Genomic DNA, 27449 nt, shown 5'->3' with positions numbered 1-27449 from the left:
GTATTAGTGATGGTTTGAAGATTGTTTGCAGCAATATCGATAAAAACAATAAGTTTTTTGGGACAAAAGTAAGAACAACAACAGGTAAAAGTAATGAACAAAATAACAGTGATCCTAAAAATGTTTTGAAAAAATATTGGATGATTGCGGTAGAATATGCTTGGAAAATACATGATAAAAGTAAAAATAAAGAACCAAAACTGACCGAGAAAAAATTCTAGCAGGAACTTGATTATAATTGGTTCTCTTCGGTAAAAATAACAATCAAGTTTGTTTTTGAAATATTTGATAATATATTTTTATAAATTATTGAAAAAAACTATTTTTGGCAGAATCAGTTAAGAGAAAAGGTTATTAGTTTAGCTTTTGGATCAAGTGAAAATAAGGACCTGAAAATTTAAATTTTAAATGCTTAAAAATGACGAAATTTTAGAGTCATAATTTTTATCTAGTGATAATTTTTAGAACAAAAGTTATTTTATAATATTTAAAGTTGATTTGACTAATATTCTTACAATAACTTTTAGGCTTAAAAGTTTCAATAATATTTAAAATTTGGACTTTAGTAACAAATCAATAAAAAACAACCTTAAATGCAATACAGCACAAAATAAGGTATATTAAATGTCGTGTTTTATTGATCCATTTAGTTTTGTATACTTAAATAATAAAACAATCAAACCTTGAAAGCGAAGAAATGCATTCTGAAGTTTCCACCGAACACAAACTGTGATCCTTTGTCAGTATAATTGAGAAATTTCTGTCAAAATAAATGAATAATTGAGAAATTTCTGTAAATAAAAATACTATATAAAACATAAATATATAAAGATAACAGCTTACTATAAGTACATTTGTGTTAGTTTTTAATGCGTTTTTTATGCTACATATTTAAAGTGTTTTAAATGAAAAAAAGTAAAACTTTTAAAAAAAACATATTCAAAATTTTTATGGTAGTTTACATAAAATGTAATATTCCATGTTTTGTATAGTTTTTTACAGATTTTAATTTGAACAAATTTCATATAAGTTACCTTTAGCAGTGTAAAAAACTTAAGAGATTAGTTAAAAGTGTGACTAAAACGAGCATAAAATAGTAGTTGTTTAAAAAAACATCATATAAAGGGTGCAAAGTATAACAGTTCATTTATTATTAGAATTAGAATTAAATTAAATTACGTCAATTCTTTTAACACTATGTTGTGACAAAACGTTTGACAGCTTAAAACAAAAGTTTCTCTGAACTTATTTCAAAATATTGAAAGCCATTACTACACAGTTGTGATTTAAACTACAAGATTAACACCTTTAGGGGAAACTATTTTTATTTCAATATTGTGTCATGTTTAATATGAATGCTACAATGCAATCTGTCACAAATGTTATTAATGCCTTAATTTATTTTTAAACTGAAAATTTCTAAATAGTAAAATAATTTAAATTCGTACTAGTATATTTATCGTATACTTTGTAAATATTACGAAATTAATTTTTATATCTAATTCAAACAATTATTTTAATCTTTACACAAACTGACTATTTACATCAATATTTCACAACACTATTTAAACTGCTTAACTGCTTTTATTTGTAGAAACAAAACTTTTTATAATATTTCTAAGATATTCCGTACACTTATGGCACGCACAAAAAACTTAACCTTGAAAATAAATAAAACCAAGTATGAAAAAATGAAACAGCAACTGTTAAAACGCATTTCGATTTATTTTTTCGCGAAATCTTGTCTTCTTACGTAACAAGGCGGCTTGAAAGCACATTTAAATTTTGTATTGTTCAGTAAATAAACAAAAAATAATATTCTTAATATGGCTGCTGGCATAAACTGCTTTTGATTCACAGTTTTTTGTTATATTTTACACAAAAAGGGTACAATTTAGTATGTTTAACACTGTTTGTCATGCTTTTAAACCATATTTTATATGTTTATATTAACACAAGAAGAAAGGGTTTATAAAGTTCAACTTTTTTAGTATGTAATTCAATTTATAAAGGCATAAAAACAAACTGTTAATCTTTTTAATTAAATTACTGTTAAGATGACTTCAACGTTAATTGGACAAATTAACAAGTGTTGTAAAAATTATGCAGTAATTTTGTTAGGCTTGTCTTAATATAATAAATTTTAAAAAAGATGTCAACTATTTTAAGTTTAACAAACTTTTAAAAGTGTTTGACAACTTACTAATCGATATGTACTCGTCAAAATATATTAAGCTTACTTATCAGTAAAATTTTAGTTGTTTTATTTTTGGCAATAAAAAATAAAATGTACTGAGTGTTGTTTCTAATATCTATATGCATAATTTATAAATTAATACCAATATATTCAGTAATGTACAAATCTAATACTAATATGTGCAAAAACTTGATCAGGAAAAGTTGCACTTGTAAAATTAACAACCCTTGCCAAAACACTGCAGTAATCTTATCAATATTGTCTGATTAATTTATTTAAAAACATTAAGACAAGCTATGCCAAAATACTGTAGTCAACTTGTTAATATAGTACTTTTTCATTAATATAATATGAAACATGTCAATTAATAAAGTTTTACACGCTTTGTAGGTGTTTGACAGCATATTAATCGATTTTATTTATAAGTTAAAAGTAAATTGTGTCAAAGCGCTCATTATTTACTGTTAGTGAAAAATTAAGCTTTTTTGTTTATCAAAAATTTAAAGAACTTTTTGAAGCACTTTTACATTATAAACTTTAGTAATACATAATAAAGTTGCATAAATGTTATTGACATCAAACGCAATACAGCCGCTTAAATTAAAAAAATATATATAAATGTTTTAAAAGTACTAAAAAGACATAAGAACTAATTGTTATATAACTTTAAAACATTAAAAAAGTAAAAACTCAATAATAAAAATTTAACTCGAAATATTAAATTCTTTCATTTTTAATACGCACAAAAATAACTTTATAAATTATCATCACTAAAATTTTTTAAATATTATTTATAAACATGTTAAAGTGTGAACAGTTTTTTTCCGTTTCTCAATGATACAGCTGTAACGCAAATAAAAAACGTTGATTTATGTTAATTTAAAAGAATTAAAAAGATAATAGTTTATTATAGAGCCAACTCAGTAACAAGACTTTAATTTATTACATTTTGCAAAAAAAGTTTTAGATAAATAAAGTTTGAAACATTTTGGACCACTAACTTCTTTTTAATTATTTACAATATTCTAAAAATACATCTCATCATATTATAAATAATTATGTCATTATATAATATATTAAATATACAATATAAAATCATTAACAGTTAACATTTCTGTTTTATTAATAATAGTAAATATATATTTAGTTTTACTACCAATGGTTGCTTCCATAAAAAGAAGTTAAAAATCTAGCCAAATAGGAACATTAGACTACATGGTGATAAAAATGAAAAAATCGCACAGTTGTAAACAAGTTGACTTGAAAAATTGTCGCGAAATTCGCATTATTACGTCACAGGCGTGCTCAGAAGCATTATTACGTCACATGCGTGCTCAGAAGCATTATTACGTCACAGGAGTGTGCAGAAGCACTATGATACCACAGGCGTGCTCAGAAGCAGATGTGATTCAAAAGTTTTTTGACTCTTGTTTCAATTTTATACTTACAAAATTATGATCTAACTTTTGGTATTTTAGGCTCGGTTGGTTTTTAATAAACTAAACTGTTTTGCATAAAATATTTATTATAAATGATGGTCACGAAATAAATCGTTAACTGAGTGAAACATTGTTCACTACTATTCGTGAGTCAATAAGTTTGTAATTTATATCATCTGTGAACTATTAATTTATATAAGTAACTCTGGTAGTTAGTAATTTACAGTTATATTCATATATTTAAAAAACTCATTTTGTATGATTAAACCATTTTATAACTATTAAAAATAAACAGAATCTAAACACAGTTATATAGTCAACTAATTTATCTTGATGCATTTTAAATTAATTAAACATCAGAAAACACCAACAGGTAAGTTATTTTAAATTTAATCAGTTTAATAAGTCTAACATGGTTTAAAAGAACTATAAAAACATGTAAGTTTAAGTCTTAAAAATTAAATTAAAGTGACCTTTTTGCCATATTAAATTAATGTTAAGCTTAAAAAGATTAGTCAAAAACATCAATAATTCTGTAAAAAGTGTCACTTAATTTTTACTCAATTGACTTGGGTTGAGTCAACACCATGCAATGTAAAATGCGACAGCTCATTGCCAATTAGCTCGACAAGATTTTGTTACCTTGTTCGATCAATTTTTCATACAAAAAAACATCAAACTAATTATTTGAACGTTATTCAGATACTAAATCTGATTTAACTCGTCAACTGCTCTTAACTGATTGTGTTACAAAACTTAAACTAAACTTATCGTTTACTATATACTCTACGAACAAATTTCATACAGCGCTGCCTAATGTTTTATGTTGATGACTTTCTTCCAGGTTTTTAAAAGTACAAGTTTTTTTTCCCCGTTGTAGTGTAAGGTTAAACTTAAGGTAAAAAACTGTCTAAAATAGTAAATAAACACTAAAAATATATTGTAATGCTAACTTAAAAGTTTTTATATAAAAAAAGCTTAACGATAGCAAAAAAAAGCATATAATATACTTTTTGTATGTAATTTATATTTCATTATTTTGCATGTAATATTGTTTAAAATTCCAGGTTTTTCCAGTTTATATTTCAAATAATTTTTTTTGACGTAATTTTATGATCTTAATAAGATTAACATATTAATCAAAAACGTTTGAAAATTAAAAACCTAAAAATAATGAAAAAAGTAATAAATAAAAAACTTACAAACACCTATCTTCCTTTAAATGAGTACAAACATTAAAGTAGTTTTTATAATTAATTTTAATAAACTATTTAGTGTTACTTCCAGTTTAGGAAGCTAAAAAGTTGCAATGCATAAAAAAAAACTTTTTAGTTTCCACACAACTGGAATTTTACTACGATTTAATCAAAACGCTTAGAAAGATTTTTCCAACTTTTACATTATTACGTAACAATGAAGCTTAAATGCTACTGCGACTTAGAAAACACTGCTGCACTTTATTTATTGTATATTATTATTATTTTTTATCATGTGATAACAATATGGTACAAACTTATAAATAACTATGTAATATCTCATGGGTAGAAGTTTTTAACATTGTAATAAAGTTATTTAGTTAAATATTTCAAACTTATTAAGAACTACAAATAAGTTCAGGTGTTACAATCTGACGTTTTAGAATTCTTAACTTAATAATCAGGTTAAAATTAATCAATAAATCTGTAAACGTTTAATTTAAAGTATTTTAGTTAGCTTAATCTAATTAACACCTTAAAAAACAAATTTTATCAGACAAAAAAATCAAAAAGTTCTTGAAAACTCCTCAACTAAAATTTTATAGTTAAAGTCGTTTACTTGGATATTACACAAATCAAATTTAAATTGAATACTAAAACATGTTTGAATCATTAATTACTTGGCTTGTTATATGGCATTGAAGAAAATTAAATTTGTTGTTTAGTGGTAGAAAAGAAAATTAAATATGCTGAAATAGTAGTACTTATTAAGTTAGTTTGTAAATATATTTGAAATTGTTTGTTTAGAGATCTTTAAAAAAAAGTTTTAAAAACAAATAGTTTGAAAGATTACTTTTTTATTTTAAAGTATTACAACACAGCACTACATTTTTCTAATTAGAATCTTTCAGTCCAATTAACGACACTCAATACAAATTTATCTTAGACGGTTTATTGCAAAATAACTTGACAAAACTCGTTGAACCAAGTTTTTATAATGAAACACATATTTTCCCACTTAAACAAATTAAATCCTAAGAATGCATCAAACATTAAAAGAAAGTTTTTTTATCCTTAACATATTATTCGTAAGTTCTATAGCGTTGGAAGCGTAAAATTTTGATCAAAAAAAAAAAATTGAGAAAATTGAACTAATTTAAGCTAATTGTAAATTAAGACTACACTTTTTTTATTAAAGTATAGTATACATAACCTCCAATATTGGAGGCGTAAAAGTTTCAATAAAAAGTAAAAACATTGAAATGAGTATTGAACTCATTCTGCGTACATAAAATTACAGCTGAATATTGTTCGAAACGTAGAAAAAAAATTTTTTAGATAGTTACGTCACAGGGAGGGTTAAAAACGGTTTGAAAAAAAATAATGCCGTTTTAATATTTTCAACTGTATGGTATTATATTATTATTACATATACTAGACTTATATATAGGGTGTTCAACTACAATTAGTTTAAGAGCTTATTATGTGATTTGTTGGATTTTGAAAGTGAAGATTGCTCTAATTTTATGTTTTATACAAAGTTTTATTACTTTGATAATTTGTTCAAATACCTACAATTTAAAAAAAATATATTTGCTGTACTAATTGTTATGTGCTTTATTATAGCTTCTTTTGATATTTAAGTTTTTTTTTGTATAAGTGTATATATTTTTTTTCGTAAATAAAAAATTACCACAACTAAATCTTTAACTTTTTATATCAAACTAAACCCGGTATACTTTGTAGATTTAACAATAAACAAACTAACCACAACGAAATCTCCAACGCTTTTGATCACACTGAATCCGGTATCGGTCCTGAGCACCAGCAATCCGAACACAAACTGAAGCAGCAAGCCCCACAATACCGGTCTCCATGATATCTGTTGATAATCAATATATTATAAATCATATTTGAATCTAGTTTCTAATAAATTATCAGTCACAACAGAAGAAAATAATAGCAAGTTAGTACAATTTGTATTTTTCTGTAATATTAATTAAACATCTAACACAAAACTAAAGTAGTAATCAAGTTGACCCCTATTTAACCGGTCTCCATGAAATCTGTAGAAATATATTATTCAAATTTATTTCTTTTTGTTTTTTGTGCATACTAAGTTATAATTGATCTTACAGGACTATTTGTTTGTAATTTTTTACTACGTTATGTTTAGTTTTTTTAATTTTCATTGAATGTAATTTGCTTGTTTCTTTTTTCGTGTGTATTGTTTAAGCGGCTCAGGTTTTAATGCCTGAGTCCATCTTCGCACAATAAACTCCAATAATAATAATAATAATAAATATCTAATACAAAACTTAATTGGTAATCAATACAACCCCCATACCTTGTCTGACTGGTCCCTAATTTTATAGAAGTTTTTATGGAATGTTATGAATCATGTTTGGAGCTGGAAACATGTAAGATAAGAGTCACCACAGTAGTAGAAAATAATAACAAGTTTGCTATACCCAATTATGTGCAAAAAATACAATTTTTTAAAGTTAAACATTTAAGTCCCACAATATCTGTGAATATGTAATATTCAAATGTGATTGAAACAAAAATATATTGAAACAATAACTTCATAATATTCAAAATAAAATGTGTTAACTAGTTCTTTTTGGAACTAAAAACGTGTAAAGTTAATGAACTATTGATTGTATCAGTTTAAGTAGTGTATTTAAGTATTATTCGTTTTTAAACAAGTTTGGAACAAATTTAATACTTTCATTTAAGAAATTAAACACTTAAAGATAATAAATTGTTTTAACTGTTTTTGAGAAATACATAATATGTTATGACAACATTTAAAAGAAGATTATTTGTGAAACTTATTCGTGAAAACTAAAAAGGTTATGTTAAATTAATTTATTACAAAAATGAGTGGATTAAAATTATCATTTATTAAACTTCAAGTGTAGAAAAATGAGAAATTTCTTTAGTATAAATATTTCAAATACGAAAGACATAGGCTTCAAAAAATAAAACATTGTATAAAATATAACCGCTACTTTTTGATTTATAAAAAAAAAACATGTCAAATGACACACCTAAAACTACTTAGTGATATAAATATGATAAGTATGAAAGTTATCAAAACTTTAAATAAACTTTCGTTTCAAAATCAAAATGTTAAGATTAGATTCCTTAAAGTGAAAAACTTTTTCTATTATTTAACAAAAATTTATCTTCAGATAAAAAGTTTTTAAAAGGTTCACAACACTTACCACTTGCTTTTATCTTTTTAAACATAAACATTTTAAAACAAATTAACTTAAAAGCATCTTTAAGCTGCTAGGCATATATTTGTCAATATTACAAAGACTAAAACAAAAATGTTTCAAAATTTGGAGCTTTGACCTAAATGTTGAAAAACACTAAAGTTTACTTTGTAATCAATTTCAGCTTGTGAGTTATAGAACTTACCTAATTTACACTATTAAAAATTAGTTTAACCTTACTAGTAATACACAGATTGAACTACAATTAAACTTTGGAAAGTTATCAAAAGCACAAGCATTTATCGTTTTCATAGATAAATGTTTTAAAGTTAATTAAGTTGTTTTTGCTGCGGCTTAAACCACTAAACTTTTTTAATTTACAACTTTGGAAATTACTCAATAAAAATTATTTTACTTAATAATCAAAACTTTATTTTTTACTATACTTTAATATAAATTTACAAAAACAATCGAGTTTAACAAATAAGAAGAAACAGTTTTAATGTCAAGTATTATTAGTATTTAAGGCCATAGGGGGGGGGTAGACCATGTTTTTTACAAGTTGATCTTATTTTATAGAGTTTTTACTAAGCTTCAAGATGCTTTTTACCGTTTTTAAAAATTCGAATTAGTTTTTGAGATATGACCGGCCAAAGTCGGGCCGCATAACAGGTTCCTTATGGGGAAGGAAAACTAAAACGGCGAAAAAAGACTAATGCATTCAAAATCTATCTCCTCCTTCATTTTTTAAGCAATCTTCTTCAAACTTTCACAGTCTATTCTTTATACAATAACAAAAAAACGTTATTTGTGACTTTAAAAAATTTCAAGTAAAAATACTTTTTTTTTGTAAAAAACAATTTTTTTTGATGAAAATTCACTTTTTTTTTTAATTTTTGTCATAAAATTACAAAAAAAAGGTATTTTTACTTGAAATTTTTTAAAGTCACAAATAACGTTTTTTTGTTATTGTATAAAGAATAGACTGTGAAAGTTTGAAGAAGATTGCTTAAAAAATGAAGGAGGAGATAGATTTTGAATGCATTAGTCTTTTTTCGCCGTTTTTGTTTTCCTTCCCCATAAGGAACCTGTTATGCGGCCCGACTTTGGCCGGTCATATCTCAAAAACTAATTCGAATTTTTAAAAACGGTAAAAAGCATCTTGAAGCTTAGTAAAAACTCTATAAAATAAGATCAACTTGTAAAAAACATGGTCTACCCCCCCTATGGCCTTAAAATAAAATTTGTTACATAAAAGTAGTTTATGATATTTTAATGACTATAAAAACGTTATTAACTATTTCTAAATATAAAAAACTTCCATTTTCCAAAATTCAAATTTAAGTTTAGTAAGTAAAAAATATTTTAATTAGTTTAAAAACATAATTTTATGCCTACTTCAGCTTAATTACTTGGTTAACTTTTTTTTCAATTTCAACTGTAATTTGTTTTAAACAAACATAAAAATGAGAGTTTCAAAGTGAACTTTACAAGCACTAGACACTTGAAAAACTTGTAAAAATTTTGGGAGTATAAACTAAAGTGCTTAAACTTTATCATTTGGAATTTTCACTTGTCATTCACTTTTAACTTTTAAAGGTTAAATTTTAAAACAGTATTTTCAAATGTGTATGCATTTAACTTCAAAATTGATACATTTTTCAGAACTTTTTACTAAGCACTATTTTACAAAATTAATACACTTAAATTGTATCAAGTTATAGAAGCAATACATGTTTTTTTAGCTTTAATTAAAAAAAGTAATAAAAACAATCTAATAAAAACATTGCCATAATATAACTTATTTCTAAATTATTCTTCATTTTTAATATAATTGTTTTATTCATTTGCCTTTAAGCATACTTTCAAGAACTCATTAAATATTAAATATCAGTTTATTATCAATATTTCAAATGAATAATAAAATCCAGCTACAATTTTTTTTTCTAAAATTGCAAGCAAACAATAAAAGTGTGTTAAAAATATTTGTCAAAATGTTCGTTAGAGTTTAAAGAATGGAAAAAAATAACAAGAAAAAGAGTTTAAAAATTATAAAAATAATTTTAAACCATAACTCTACATACACACAATGTCAAAAGGCGGTAATAAAAGCGAACATACTACTTCATTCATAACTTTCTCACAAATATCTTGCATACTTACTCAACTATTACAAACCGCAATGCTATTTTACAACTATTGTGATGTTTAAACTTGAAAAGACTCACTCGAGCGTTTAATATGTAGTTCATCTAACAACTTTCTCTATACTACTTATTCAGGTAAGTTGTTTTAATTGTGTCATTGATGGCATTTGTCTTAATTTTAAAGAAAATTTATTTCCTGAAATCATAAATTAAGATTTTACCATAAACTTTGAGGAAACAGATAAGAATTTTATGAAAAAGTTTCTCGCTAAGATAATCCGGAGAAAATCATTTCAATTGGTCCGTTGGCACTTTCAATAATTCAACTCGTTTTTGTTACGTAAACGTTTAAAATTATCACAATATACTTATAACTAAAATACAAGAAATATAAATAAATAAATTTGTGTTAATTAAAGAAGGATGTTTACTAACAACAACTTTAAAAAAAGATTGTATAACTCAAAAAAAATAGCAAAAGTTAAGCATTAAACAAACTTTTTTTTCTTAAGTTATTTTTTATACAGCTATACAGTATAAACTATGAATTGTAGGCAACTATTATGTAATGTTTAGTTTTGCTAAAAATAAATTGCATCCACAATAATTAACCGTTTATAGATGAATACATCTTCAATTAACATTAATTAGTTAAGTAGGGAGTCTATCAAATTTATAATATAAATCAATATGAGAATTTTTTTTAATCAATTAATGTTATTCATTGAAATAATACGAAATTTTATAGATTATATTTTGTATGTATTTTTTTAACGTTTTTTTTTTTTTGACTTTTACTTGCCCATTTAGATTTGAAATAAAATACTACAAAATTTTAAACTATTCAAACGAGTCGTTAATAAAAAAAAATACTTATAAAACCAGATTTGACAAAAAAAAAGGTTATTTTTTATAATTATTTTAGGTCAAAAATTTGTTTTGTTTTTTGACATTTTAACATATCAAAACAAAACTTTGACATTCTTTTAAAATAAAATTTACAAAACAAACTCGAAACGTATGTATTTTGAGTTCATAGTTAGAAGTTTCTTTATTTTTTATTTTTTTTCTAAATAGATGACACCAAATACTTATAGTACAATTAATAAGCTGGTATTTAACTTAAAGATTATCAATTAACTTTTAACTATTTTTATTTTATAATTGAGTACCATATTAACCTATATTTTCCTAAAGATAGAATCAAACTAATTACTTTATAAGCTTTGTATGAACAAATGAGTAATCTATCATTTAATCAAAACTACCTTGCGATTTTATTTATTCTTATGTTTAACTTGATAAGCAAACTTTTTTTTTTGCATTGATAAAAATTTAAACGTTAAAACAGAATTCTATTCAAAATAAAGTAATCAAATGGTTCGTTTTTATTAAGTAGAACAAATGAGTATAATTTTACTTTATTTAAGAATACCCTAGTGTTTTAATTTGCTCATAAGTTTAACTTGATAAGCAAACTTGTAACTTTTTTTTTTGCATTGATAAAAATTTCAACGTTAAAACAGAATATTTATTCTAAACTAAAAAATTCAAATGGTGCTTTTTATTAAGTTTGTGTTTTTTTTAATAAAGGTTTTATGTTTACATACCAAACAAAAGTAAAATCATCTTTTAAAGCTAAGATTTATTTTGATATACTCTCTTATTGTAAAACTTGATAATTTTTTACAAACCAAATAGATAAAAGGTTTATAATTTTAACGCTTTATCAGTATACATTGTGTAAGTTTAAATATACCAAAAATTTCTTTATATTATATGAAATTTCTTTAAAATAGCTAATAAAAATATTAACACAAATAATAACTTATTACTAAAATATAAATTTAATCTATTTTATTTTAAATAAAGTCTTATGAGAAAATTTCATTTAAGCTCTATTTTTTAAGCTTAATTTGAAATTTTACATTTATTTTAATAATCTAAGGTAAACTTGAAAAAGTTGTTTAGCACAAAGGGAACTTTTTTTAAACAAAAGCTTAATTTTTAACTTGAAGTTTTTTTGTTTTAATTTATTTTTAGGTCCAAAGTACTTTAGAAATATAAGTTAACACTAAACTTTTGAACAAAGTAGTTAAATATAATTTTTTAAAAGTCCAGGAAATTTAAAGAAACCTTAGGCTGGTTTATGTTTCAATAGGGCTAACTTAGTATTTAAAGCATTACTTCTGAGAAATTTAAACTGATCAATGTTTTTAATCGTAATAAACTTTGGATTAAACTTAAACATTTCTATTTAATATTATAAAGAATATAATTTTAATAGTTTGATCTTATTTAAGTCATGTGAAAAAGGTCATTTTACAACTTTTTACAATTTTTTTGATACAAAATATTATGATATTAAGATAAAAAAGGATTATTTTAAATCATTATGTTAACTTGAAGTTTTATCGAAAGTTAGTTTTAATTGTACAAAAAGTTAAATTTATTTGCAAGTAAAATCGTTTGTATAACAATAAAATTTTGGAAATAGAGTGATAAACTTAATTAAATACAAATCAAAATTTCCTTTAAAATATAAAACAAGAAACTAGGATATCATAAGCTAGTATCTTTTTTTCAGTTAACAAAATCATAAAACTACTGCTTTTGTTAATGATTTGTTATTATAAACCTGTTTGACTTTAAACCTTATTTTTTGACATGTATTCATTTTAATACGCTTGAAATTACACGATTGAACAATGTTTATTTAACAACTGACTACATTATAATTAAACTTACAAGTTTATAAATCTTAATATTTTTCATAGCCTGAGGCTCTAATTATGTTTTTGGTAACAACAAATAGTTAATCAATTTAGTTGTAAAAACGTGTTAATAGCATGTTTTTGGTTTTCACAAACTCACTTTATAACAAGTTCAAAACGTGATAAAGTTTTGCGGAAGCAACATGTTATTTTCTATGTTTTCTACATTTTAATTATAAAACACTTATTTCAGACACACATATGTTAAAGTTTTGATAATGAAAACATGCTTAACGTATTTAAATTGAAGGCCTTTTGTCAAGCCAAGTAAATTAAAATAATATACAACATAATAAACACAAGTTTAAGTAAAAAAATTTTTGTATGGGTTTTAACATAAGCTAAATTAATAACAGGTTTAAATTTAAAATGTAACCGCAACTTATTTGAAATAACTTATTATTTTCTTAAATGCCAATTAACAAGCAAACAGGGAGTAGTAAAAAAAAGGAAAATATTTGTCATAAATCTAAATATACCGTCATTTTACTTTTTTTTAAACTAAGCTAATAAAAAACATTAAAACCTTAGCTAGTGTTTAATATAATATAAGGTAATTTCAACTATTGTATTATCATAATGTCATACAAGTAGCAACATTAGGATTTCTTGAAAATATATTGGAAATAAATGGTATCAATTTATTAAGTTATTTACAAAAATTTAACTTGCCATATGAAGACCTCGTAACATGTAGTTTATCTGATGACATTTTATTTTTTATGGTTTGGGTGTTTTGAGAAGGCAACGCAAATGAACAGAATTAAATATTTAAATGTTAATTGTTGTAGAAAAATTATGCCAACTCAACTTACAATTTGTATAACTTCAACTACTACTCAAAATAATCATAACTGATATAACAATTCAACATTATGTAATTTAAAGTAACATGTTTAAACGTTTTGGGAAGACAACGCAAATAAATGAATAGACATTAACATCTTAACTATTGTAACAACATCATGTCATTTCAACTTTAATTTTATTTAACTTATGTCATTTGGATGTTCTGAAAATAGAACGCAAGTTACCAAAACTAAGGTGACATTTTAACAACTCAATATAATGTCAACTCAACTTACGTCATTGGGGTGTTTGGAGAAGACGACGCAAACGAACAGGATTGACATGACGCCTAGCAACGACTGCAGTTGCTGGGGATCTGTTACCAGGACGTCTATGAACAACCAGGCGAAGAAAGCGACGACCAGCAGGCATGCAACCACTTTCAGTACCCTGTTAGGGGAAATTACCGAATGTAAAACTCAAATTTGATTTGATGTTAAAAAAAACTATCATAAACTTAACATGTAGTTACTGTTAAACTTAAGCATGCTACTACTTTCAATACCCTGTTTGGGGAATAACCTACTTTAAAACCACAAAAGTTTGGGGTAAGTTAAAAAGTTAATTAAACGTTAATAAACAATACTCGAAGTTTCAGGGGACAATTCTCTGTTTTAAATTGAGTGAATTTTATCGCTATCTTTAGTTTCTAGAACATTGTGAAACATAAAAAACAAAAAATCTACATTCATAAAATTGTGTTGTTTTGAAAAAAATTACATAGAAAATAACAAACCTAATGTTTTACACTTTTTTAATATGCATTAGCTATATTAAAGAAACTTAATAACAACTTTTGAAGGACCTAAATCCTTTTCAAACAAACACTAAAAATTTAAAAGCAATATCTAATAAAGCTATTTCGTCCAAAGCTGCACTTACTTTTTAACTTTTCTTGCAAAAGCCTGCGATATGTCAAAGTCCATTTGGTTGATCTTCTCATAAACTTTCTGGTTGAATGACTCGTACAACACAAAGAAGCCGATGACCAAGGTGAAAATGGCTAGTGGCATCGAGCCCTGGCTGTCGTGGATTTGAGCGCATAAGAAGTATACTAGGAAGGCTATGAAAATATTATCAAGTTATTTATTTTCTACTCTAAAAATATTTCATATTTTTAAAATAAGTACACTAAGAATGCTGTTAAATAATATAAACATTTGTCCTATATCAACTTGAAAAAAAGTAAAAATGTATTAAAAAATGCTGCAATTTTCAACATATTTTAATATTACAAGAGGTATCAGTAGTAGTGGGAAAGCAGTGAAGTTTTCAATTCTTTATTATATTAAATAAAATTGTATTTATATGTATATATGTATATTATATACTCACATATGTATTATATAAATACAAACTCTTAATTAGACATGTATTATTCTTCATTACATATCATAACTTTTATACACGGCAAAACACAGCAAGATAAAGTTCATGTGCAGTCACAAGGTAGACTGATATTTTGATTATAAGGCAGTTTTCAACAACAACAGGCTGGCATTTAATTTTGTTGGGTAAGCATATTTATAAAACATTGTTGAAGTTCAAAACGTCTAACAGCTATTCGTTTTGTATACATAAACAAAAATATAACATGTATATATAACAGGGTTGCCACTCGTTTTTTCAAAATTTCTTCCAAGTTTCAGGGTTGCCACTCTTTGAGCCAAAAAATCTTCCCTGAGTAACCTTAAAATTCCCTGAGTTTCCCTGAGTATTTTTCAAATCTTAAAAAAAAAATTTTCTCTTCTAACACAAATTATTAATACCTCATTCTCATTTTCTTCTTTAATAATAAAAGGAAGGTTGTATGTGTATGCTTCTGCATTAAATTTATGAAAAAAAACTGTTTTCAAAAACTCAATCTTAAAATGTTTAAACCAATTAAAAATTAAAAACTAAATTTTTGCACAACTTTGTGTAAACTTGTTAGTTAACTTTCTACATAAAAAAATAAAGTTTAATTTGTTTGACATTTTAATTGACAAAATTTAATTATACTACAGTAATAATTTCACATGATGAACTCACTTAAATGCATACATAATAACTTCATTATTTTACTTAAGTAAATATAAATTTAAAACTTAAAAAAACTACAATGTTATTACTAAGAATATTGAAGAGCTAGCTGCAAGGCTAAAAAAATTCTAAATAACCACTTAAATAATAAAAATTACTACTTTTGAACAAAATATTGAAACTGGATTAACTAAACCTCATTCTAGATCTAGAAAAAAATTTCCCTGAGATTTTCAAAAACTTCCCTGAAATTTAGAGAACAAATCAAAACTTCCCTGAGTTTCCCTGAGTTAAAAGAAAAATGCCAAAATTCCCTGAGTTTCCCTGAGATTCCCTGAGTTTCCCTGAGATTTTCTACAGTTTGAAAATTCCCTGAGATTCCCTGAGTTCCCTGAGTTCCCTGAGAGTGTGGCAACCCTGAAGTTTTCCAAATTTCTTCCAGGTTTTTAAAAGTACACATTTTTCGGTCTACTTTTAGTTTTAAGCTAATTTCTTTATAATAAACTGTGTTTAATAGTATTAAAACATTTAAAAGATAATGTAAAGTTACTTTAAATGTGCTTTTTAATAAAAAAATTTTGAAGATAACAAAAAAATTTTATTATATGATAGATAAGTACTTATGGTAAATAAAAACCTTAAGCTCATATACACATTGAGATACTTAAATTTGTTTTTATTTTTCAAATGGTAAATCAACTATTATTTGCTCAAGTTGTAAAATGGTTTATGAAAATTATACAAAAGTTTGGTTTAAAAATATTTTTTATCAAAAAAAAAGGATTTAAGAAACTTCAATTACTGATCATTCATTTCTTATTCAGAAAATTGTATTAAATAAAAATAATAACTAAAAACTATTTTTCATTTTAACTATAAACATGACAAACAGACCTATCAACACAAGTATAAAGTAAATCAACTATTATATGTTCCGGTTAAATAATAAATTATAAAAATTACAAAATATTGAATTTAAAATAAGTTCCATAACAAAAAACAATATCTATTCAACTTGTTTTATAACTTGTTCATAAACAAACCTAGCAACCCAATTATTTTCAATGCCATTGACACCTTCTTTTCGTTTTGGGCCAGCATTTCTTTTAATGCTAATACTGGCATCATTAAAGAGCTGTAAAAAGTTTTTAAGTCAATACTTAATTCCGGTAACTTTTCTATAGCTAAAAAATATAAGGGAATAAATATTTATAAAAAAATTGATTTAATTTGAAAGTAAATTTATAATTTACCTTGTTTTTAAATTTGTTTAAAAAAAATATAACATTTCCTTCAGGCCAAGACTGGCATCATTGAAATGCGATTAAAAAAGTTCAAGTTAATATTTAACTCAAGTAACTTTTCTATATCTAAGAAAATTATATTATAAAGCAATAAATATCTGTAACACATTTCTTTTTATTTTTAAAATAAATTTAAAATATATTTTTTTTTTACAAGGAAAGTTAAAAAATTAAATACAACTTTCTTTCAGTGCCAATACTGTTTAAATCATGATTTTTTATATAGCTTCACAAGTTAAGCTAAAATGATTAAGTTTTTAAATACAAAGTTATCTATATTACCTATCTGTTTAACTTAACTCAAAACAATCTTTAATTTAAGTAAATTGTGAATAACTAATTAAAGTTTATCTACAGTACAAAATAACAAATATTTGTAAGACTGGTATTCTTAATGCCCTTAAATGTATATGTTTATTTGAAAAGCTTTCAAAATTAACTCAAAATTTAGTCATAGTAAATTCTTGATAAATTCATGAAACAACAAACACTTATAACACTAGTTTCATTACTGATTTGTTTTTTTTTTTTCTTAAACATTTTATAAAAGTTGTTCAAAAATTAAATATACATTAATTTGACATCATGAAAACAATTTTGGGTCATTTGAGTTTTTTAGTATTTTTATTATACTTTTTAAATAATCAAAATTTTCATTTATATCTAATAATTAAAATTGACTTAAATTTTAAAGTGTTACTTAGCTTTCAGCAATAAAACTCAATAATTTTATTGCAATGGTCAAATAAAATTATACTTGAAATAATACTTTTTTATGATCTTTTTCAATAATATTTACTCATATACTCTAATGTCCACATGTTCAAGTTTTTTTTTTAGTTTTAGTAAACTTCAAACATTAACAATACTACCAAAAAAAATAAAAATGAAGAGCATAGGATGTCTAAGTTTTTTTTACAAAAACTAACATTAGCTCTTAAATGAAAGCTTTGAAAGTGAACTATAAGTCAGTTGGTATATAGTTTTCAATTATCCTTTAAAATATAGTAGTTTTTGTAAAGTTTTGATAAAAAACTTACGGATCAAAGTTGTAAAGTTGTGTTAAATTTTCTTTATAACATATAATTACAATATAGTTCTTTAGATCCTCTTATTTTTTAAGCATAAAAATCAACTTATGCTTATTATCTAATAATTTTTATTAAAAACTTAAAAAATGTTTCCAACCGATTATTTTAACTTAATTATTAAGATTTGGCTAAGAGATTTAAAAAAGAATGCTCAAAGATTGTAGGACAGGATTGATTTTTAGTGAATAAATTTTTCACCTCTTTATTTTGAGTTCCACCCACAGGGTTGCCAAAGGTTTTCGAGAAATTACTTCCAGTTTTTTGAAAAGTTTTTGAGTCTATTTTAGTAAAAAATTACAAAAAATTCAAATTTATTAAACAAAATGAAACTAAATTTTGAATGAGACCTGCAGTTTGCCATCCCCTGCTTTAACAGAATGTTGATTTTCTAATCAGTCAAAATATATTTCGAACATCATATCACTGCTGTCACCATTATTTTTATTTGACAGCAGATTTTTCAAAATGTAAAGTTCTTTCAAACCTCATAACGTTGTTGCCACCCTTCTTCTTTCCTTCTACCCCGATGGTGATGCTGCTGAAAGGACTCTTCCCATCCGACCCCTTCTCCACATCTATCTTCTCCTGGTCAATCTTCTCCTCTGAGGAGTGCAGTTTCTCTAGTTCACTTGCCTTTTAAAATATATAACAATAATAAACAGTTGTCAAAAAGTTTTGATGTATTTGATGCTTTATTTAATTTACCTCTTAAAAGAGTTAATCTTACTTGTCTGAGTTACACGATATTATCTTTGAGTTAATGACTATAAGTAAAAAAACAAAATAAAGGGTTGTCAAATATTTTGAGCAAAATATTTTTAGAGTTCAAAATTTCCTCTGGGTTTTAAAAATGTACACAATTTTGGGTCTATTTATAGTTTAAAGTAAAGTTAAAGAAACTTTCTTAAATATGATAAAAACATTAAAAAGGTACTGTTAAGATATTTCAAAAAGTTTTTTAATAAAAAAAAAAGTTGATGATCACAAAATATTTTTATCCATATGATAAGGTTTTTGAGTCAAATCGAAATTTTACTACTTAAATAATATGTAAAAAAAAGTTAAAAATTCCAGGTTTTTCCTGGTTTTTATTCAAAATTTCTCAAATTCCAGTTTTTTTGAAGGTTTTTTGTCAACCCTGAGTGAATGAAGTTAATCAAGTTCAGTTTCTTGACTTAAAAAATAGTTAACTGTGGTATGAGGAAATTTACAATATAATTATTGATACCCTAAAAATAAAAGTGAGTTTTGTGTTATAATTAACAAAGAACATAACAAAAGTCTGAAATATTTTAGGGATGTCTTAAGTTCACTGACCTGTATTGAAAAGAAGAACAAGCTCACAAAATTAATTGATCAAACAGAAACTTTTTAAACAATAAATTTGAATTTATTATATATACCTTCTCCTCAGAAACACAAAGTTAACAAATAATAAATACTTACAGAGTTTGCCAATACAGGTTTTTGAAAGTACACATTTTTGAGTTTATTCTTTGTTTAAAGTTAAGTTTTAGGCGAGAAACTGTGTTAAATAGTATTGACATTGTAAACATTGAAAAGATACTCTAAAGCTACTTTGAATGTGTTTTTTAATAAAAATAATTCTTAATAATGACAATAAAACTTTATGTATATAATAGATTTTTTAAGCCAAATCGAAGTTTTACTACTGAACACATTAAAATTATTCAAAATTCCAGATTTTTTTTTGACTAAATTGTCAAACTCCAAGTTTTTCCAGGTGTCAAGGTTTTTTAACAACCCTGTACATAACATTGAAAAAGGTGCCTGTTCTATAAATAAATGAGAGAAAGAATTGTTTGTTAATCACAACTTAAAACTAAGTTTTTTATGAATATTTTTACTAAAGAAATCAGAAAACATTCATGTTTCAATTGAGTATCTATAAATAGGCTGCAGGTCAAAGTTTACTTTTTTAATATAGTAGATTTAACCACATTAATAAAAATAATTTTAATTTTATTTTGAAGTATTGAAATTTTCATTAATAAAATAAAACTATAAGAAAAAATGATTAAATTTATAAAGCAAATTTGTTAAGAAAAACAAGAGTGCAAACGTTTTTTACATTTTTTGTCCAATAGGCAAGTATAAGATTTAGTAAAACATTAAACTATTACAGAAACCAAGTTTTAAAAAACATTACAAATTTAAAACACTTAAAACTAAATTAAAAACTAAAAATATACCTGTTCTGGAGAGCCCATAGTGAATGAAGTGAAATTTATCTAAACACCTGTAAAAAATTATTAATCAACTTCTGTAAAAAAAATTTAAATGGTAGTTCGAAGCCTATACTCTTGTTTTTTTGTCAAAAATTTATTCTTTATGATGTAATATTAAAACACCAAGCTCAGTTGACTTTGATGTTTAAGTGAATTGCTTAGCTACAACGCTTGAGGCTTTATTCAACTAGCGCCAAAACATTTAGGTTGTTCGACATTCAGAAAATGACAGTTTATCATGTGTGAAGGACTTTTACAAAGAAAGATACAAGCAACAGCAACTACACTTTAACTTAGAATAAAGCCAAACCAAAACAATTTACAATAACTTTTTTCTTTTCTTTTCATTCAAAACTTATTTTTTAGTATTTAGAAACGAAAATTTTCTATAAACTCAACTTAAATGCTTATTAGACAAATTTACAAATTTTCTTGTTTAGTTAGTTGTTTTAAGATGTTAGATAGTCTGAGTCTAACTCTAATTTCCTTTCGTTAGTAGTTTAAGTTTTTGTAGTTTATACTTTAAGAACTATCCTTTTTGTTAGATGTAGTTTTTTAATATAGCTAGATTTTTAACAACCTTTACTATAAGAAAAAGATGATTTTCAATTTTAATTTTTAGTCACTTCGACAACCTAGATTCATTTATGAGGAAAATGAACTTTAGTTCATAAATTATAAAACTATTTAAAAAAAATAAAAATTTAAGAATATTATTTTCTCTAAAATATAACTTAGATAAATATAGTTAAGCAGACATTTAGCATAATTTCTAAAAAATATTTAAGTTTTAGTTTTAATCTACCAAGAAAAAAAAGCGACTATAATTTTCTTAATATATAATTAAAGTATTCTAAAAATACAAAATCTGTATTAATATAGTTTAACAAACCCTTTTCTTGAATGTTTTTAAAAATCTACATAACAAGTTAATAGAGTTTTAAATTTGCAAAGCTCTAAAACAAACTCTAAAATGTTTTAGTTTTAAGCTACCAAGACAAAAAAAGCGACAATCATTTTTTAAGTATATAAATAACGTATTCCTAAATGCACAAAATATGTGATAATTCAGTTTGTTAAAACTTTATTTTTTTATGAATGTTTTTGAAAAATCTCCAAAACAAGTTAAAGGAATTTTAAAGTTGCTAACCTCTAAACAAACTTAATAAGAATACTTTAAAACTAACTAAATTTTTTATATAAGTTACACCATTTAACTTTACTAAACTAATACAAAACAGAAGTATAGCATTAATAAGTTAATATTAAGCAAACTTTCAATATACAGCATGTTCCAACACACAACGCGAAGTTTTAGATACAATGACAATAAAATTTTGATAGATTAGTCTTTTAAAGATATTTTATTAGCAATTATTTCACTTTATACTTGAGTGTACAAGTAAGACTTTAACTTAGTTTCGAAAGTACACTAGCAATACAGTGATTATTATTAACTATTTTTAACTAATATTTTAGCTATGCAAGTTTATTGTTTAAAAATTTGTTCAGTAGTTAAAGCTAATTTGTTTTATTATAAGAATTTGATAACTGTTACATATAACATATAACAAAAAAAGACACTATTTTTTTTGTAAATACAAAACAATAAAATAGACATGAAGTTTAATTTATAATATATACTATTCTCTTAATGCTTAAATCTTTTTTGTTTTATGAATTTGCCTAAATTTTACAAATAAAACTTTTTTATGTAAAACCAATTGTTCTAAAAATTTAATTTGTTTAATATATGTTAAAACACAAAACATTAAAAATAATATTTTGCTGAAGTATTAGGCGCAAACATAATCGGATTTATAAAATCAAATAACAATAACCTATAACTGTTTACTAGTCAATAGCCTATAGTGTAAAAACTGAATAGAAACAAACCGTGATATATTGTTTCAGTTTTACGCTTTATTTTGTTAGCATCTTTTTAAAAAGTTTTACTCAAAAGTTTTGTAAATTTTTAATATAATCTAGTTAAAAATAAAGAGTGTTCTGTCACAAACAAACAAGCCTTTAAGTGAAAAATAAACAATAAAATATTGTTGATGGTTGTTTGAAGTTTTGGTTGACTTATGATAACTATTGACGCAGAAAAACTTATGCTATTACGTATAATAGAGTCAAAAAAAATTTGCTTGAATTAAAATAGTAGGAAACATCAAATAAAAAATAGTGTTTTATCAAAAACAAGGTTTTTAGCTTACGCAATTTAAAAGATCAAAAAAGTATTTATAACAATTTTCATTATTTCTTTTACTTTCAAATTATTTCTCATAAAAAATTGTTATATAAACACCTTCATTGGCAAACTGATTAACAAAACAAACAGAAAATAGTTTATACTTTGGCTTGATATCTGTTAAAATACTTTATTATTTACCGGAGTTTACCGCTTAAGAATAAATAATTATCAAACAATAAAGCTGTTATATAGAATGAATCTAATATATAGAATTTTTAATTAAAAACTAGTTTTTACAAAGGAAAATTTTTTAAAAATAAGATATAATTTGAAGTTAGCTTATGAGTGTCACAATAATGCACGAAATTATTTAAGAATATTATAGACTATAATGACTATTTTTCTAATTAAATTTATGATAAAATGTAAGTTTATGTTCAATTACAAATAAAGCAGAACCAGTCATTTGTAAACTTTTATTAATAAATTTTTTTATAGCGTGGTAACCCATTAATCGGTGTTAATTCATCTAAGTTGATCACTTAACCAAATCTGCTTTAACTAAATAACTACTAGTTTTTACATTTATTAATAGCTTAGCTACTAGTCAGTTCACGAAGCTAGTTATTTTTTATTTATTAATTTTTAAAACCATTCAACCTGAAATGTGTTCAGACGGACTTAATTTTTAAATTTTTTAAAAATTAACTTCAGCGTCTTAAAACCTCACATTATTGAGACAAATCATTTTAAAAATTTGTAATTTATTCTTCAGGAAAATGTAACACAAACATATAAAAAAACAAACTTATGTCAAAAATTGAGTAAAACTTAATAGTGAAAATAAACATAACGTATAAATCCTAACTGTAAAGACTCTACTACTAAAGTTAGTTAAGGGCAAAATATCAATTCCTGCTTAATTTTTAAGCCTAAAAATATTCAAGGCAAAAGTTTCAAGAACACAACCTTAGAAACTGATTTAGAAAAAGATCTCTGTAAATATAAAAAAAATTAAGATTAAACGCAAAATTTTTAAGAAACTCTCTCGTGCTTCACTATTCAACATTTAAACTTTTTCTTCTGAACTTTTAAACGACCTGCTTTTTCTGCGTAATTTCAGAAGTTGCAGGATTCTTCGGAGTCTCAGCTTTATTTTCATCAAATTTGAAATCAACAACTTCCACGTCAAAACCTTCGTTTGCAAACTTCTCTTTAATTTGCAGCAAACGACTGTACTCATCACTGCTTGCAGCAACATGAATACCTGCAATGCTTCCGTCAGCTTTGGCTCTTACGAACGCTGCGAACCCGTATATTTGGAAATGGTACAAGTCTTTACCGTTTGGATCACTCAGGACCCGATTTGCAACCTCTTTGAAGCTTTGAAACAATTCTGAAGATACTAACTTGCTTTCAATAGGCGTGACTTCGACTTCAAATCCCTCTTTTTCAAAATCACTTTGAATGCTGAGCAGTTGTCTGTGCTCATCTACGTTTTTGACAAGCCCGACTGTCAAGGGTCTCTGGTTTATTTTGTGCCTAATGGTTGCCACCATTTTGTTCACTTCTAAATAGTACAACTGAGGCCCATTTCCTTTGTTCAATATATTTGCAAAACCAGGGAATAGCATATTTTGAAATTGTGCTTTTCTTTCATCAACGGATTCAGACATACTTTTAATTAGATCAGATAAATCACACATTTTTGTCAATGATCTGGTAGTAATTAAAATGTCTATTTATACTCATAATATTATGATTGTTTTATATATTACTTATCAATCATCACAAGCTTGCACAAAACTGGCTTTTTGAGATTGTTAAACAGGATATTAATGTAAAGCACATTCTGTAACTTACTTGTAATAATGAAAAATACAGCATAGGTTAAAAATAAGCACTTTTTACTTATTTTAGCACTTAAATAAGTAATTTAAACTGACGTTTTTTTTTCTAGTTGTTCAATAATTTAAAGTTACGAACAAAAATGTTGCAAAATTTTTTAAAAGGTTCTGTTTTAAAAGAGTAAAAAAAAAAAATTGTTCAGTAACTTGCTCAAGTAAAGAGCATTAATAAGTTTGTATAGATTACAAAAGAACGAGTAAAAGCAAGCAAAAATAAAATTAATACAAAAAAACTGAAATTAAAAAAAAACAAATTTAGAACTTTTAAATCTTAAGATGTTTTTAAAAAGGAAAGCAAAACATTAAGAAATATCTATGCTAACCTATGTAGAACTAAATTTAAAAATTTTTTGGTTAAATTTAGTTTTATTAATGATTAACGTTTACTATGTTACTTAAAAAAAAGGACAATCTCTTACAAAGAATAACTTTTATAAAAAATTTATACATGTTAGAAAAATAACAATCTTGCTATGTTAGCTATTTTTGAAAATATAGTAAACCTAAGAATTAGAAACAAAATTACAACTAACAGCACACTTTGAATCCGTAGTTAAAAAAAAATTAAACAACTTATATTGATGTGTTAAATATATGAAAAAGTAGAAAAACAAATAAATCTTAAGTTTTTAAATAATTACAAATGTTAAGTTTTCAGTTTATTTAAACACCCATTTATATTAAAAACAAATCAAACTTTAAAACCCAAAAATAAAGTTCTAAATAGGATTACCGAAACTTTTTTATTAATTTATACTATTTAAGTTATCATTTTAATTCTACAAAAACTAAACAGTTTTTAATTTTAACCCAAACTGTATTTTTCATTATTGCACAACATATATATATATATATATTTATAGTAAAGCATGCTCTTACACAACAACAAAAAAATTTAGGTGCAATGGCAAAAACATTTTATTAGCAGTTGTATCACTACATACTTGAGTGTACAAACACGACTTTTACTTAGTTTCATAAATACACTAGCACTATAATGACTTTTATACTCCGACTAATTTAATTATGAATTTATGTTGCTAACAAATATGTTAAGTATTTGAAGCTAACTTTTTTTAATGTAAACAATTTGATAAGTGTAGAACATAACATAAAAAGAATAATAAGTACCATTTTGTTTGCACCTACAAAACAATAAAATAAAAATGAAAATTTTAATTTTAGTCTATACTATTTTTTTCATGCACAAACCTTTTTACTGTATTTTATAAATTCCTTTAATTTTACATATTAAATATTTACATAAAAATAATGATCCTGAAAGTTTAAATGGTTTAAAACAAGATAAAATAAAAAAATTAATGATTATATTTATGCCGCATTAATAGGTTCAAACATCCTCGGTTTTATAGAAAAAATTGGAATATTCTATAAGTGTATACTAGTCAGACCTATAGTGTAAAAACTGAAGAGAAAAAAAAAATATAGATAATTTTAGTTTTACGCTTTGTTTTGTTAGCATCTTTTAAAAATGTTTTACTAAACAGTTTTATAATCTTTTAATATTAATTTTAAAAGTATTGAGTCTTTAATCGCAATCACACAATACTTTAAGTAAAAAATAAAAGATAAACAATAAAATAGTATTGATGTTTATTTAATATTTAAGTTGTCCAAGTCCGCAAAAAAAAACTTTTGCTATTACTTATAACAAAGTTAATTAACTTTTGCTTTATTTTTATTTTCAACGTTGGATTAAAGTAGCAGGAAGCACCAGATATATATATATAGTTTTTACAAAAATGAAGTTTTTTAAGATTAAGCAATTTAAAATACAAACATTATTTTATTCATTACACTTTTATTTTTTTCTTACTTAAATTATACATATGACAAAAAAGTTTGTTTTAAAATATTTTCATTGGCAGCATGATTCTAAAATAAATAGAAATTAAATTATATTTTGGTTTGATATCTGTTTTAGTTACTTCATCTTTTACCCAAGTTTACCGCTTAACGATAAAGGATTAACAAACAACAAATGCTATAAAAATTAAACTATTTTGATATAGAAAGATTTGCTTGAAAAAAGCTAGTTTTTGCCAAAGAAGACTTTTTAAAAATTGATAAAATATATAAAGTTAGCTTACGTGCTATTTAAAACTATTTAAAAATACAGTCTGTTGTTATACAAATATTGCTATAAATAAGGTATTGATAAAATGTAAGTAAAGTTGAATCACTAATAAACATAATTTAAACTATTCTAAGCAGAAATAATTGTTTACAAACTTCTAATAGTTATTTTTTTTATAGTCTGGTAACCAATTAATCGTTTAAACTTTAAAGTTGATTACTTAACCAAATCTGCTTCAACTGGATAACTATTAGATTTCACATTTATTAGTAGCTTCTTAGCCTAGCTACTAGTCAGTTCACGAAGCTAGTAATTTTAAATTATTAATCTTTCAAACCATTTTACCTATGTGTTCAGACGAACTTAGTTTTTATATTTTTAAAAAAGGACTTCAGCGTCTTAAAAACTTAATATTATAAAAACAAGTCTTTTACAAAATTTGTAATTTATTCTTCAAGAAAATGTAACACAAACATATAAAAAAGTCAAACTTATAATGTCAAAAGTTGAGTAAAACTTAATAGTAAATAACACAACGTTTATATCTTAACTGTTAAGATTCTACTACTTAAGTTATTTAAAGGCAAAATGTCGATTCTTACATTAATTTCAAGCATTTAAACATTTATGGATAAGGTTTTAAGAACACAACCTTGCAAACAGATTAAGAAAAAGATCTCTGTAAATATAAAAAAATTAAGATTAAACGCAAAATTTTTAAAAACTTTCTCAAGCGTCACTATTCAACATTAAGA

At 24.2% G+C, this 27449-nt stretch overlaps 1 protein-coding gene across 2 annotated transcripts in view; it reads right to left on the bottom strand.

Moving 5' to 3' along the window:
• The window catches only part of LOC145831367 (solute carrier family 28 member 3-like), a 37310-nt gene extending 16805 nt beyond the window's left edge, over positions 1-20505 (bottom strand). For both annotated transcript variants that reach the window (XM_082938606.1, XM_082938608.1), the window contains exons 1-7: positions 20457-20505; positions 18728-18876; positions 16892-16983; positions 14709-14889; positions 14063-14216; positions 6601-6714; positions 683-760 (exon numbers count right to left, since the gene is read on the bottom strand). In XM_082938606.1, coding sequence (XP_082794732.1) covers positions 683-760; positions 6601-6714; positions 14063-14216; positions 14709-14889; positions 16892-16983; positions 18728-18876; positions 20457-20474 — 786 coding nt within the window. In that variant the 5' untranslated portion in view covers positions 20475-20505. The remainder of the gene's footprint in view (positions 1-682; positions 761-6600; positions 6715-14062; positions 14217-14708; positions 14890-16891; positions 16984-18727; positions 18877-20456) is intronic.
• Between the last annotated feature and the right edge of the window lie 6944 nt (positions 20506-27449).

This window comes from Thalia democratica, chromosome 3 (genome assembly GCF_965202585.1).
Source record: "Thalia democratica chromosome 3, ktThaDemo2.hap1.1, whole genome shotgun sequence".
Lineage (NCBI taxonomy): Eukaryota > Metazoa > Chordata > Thaliacea > Salpida > Salpidae > Thalia > Thalia democratica.
The sequence above is the reverse complement of the archived record's forward strand: the minus strand, read 5'-3'. Positions and strand labels throughout refer to the sequence as shown.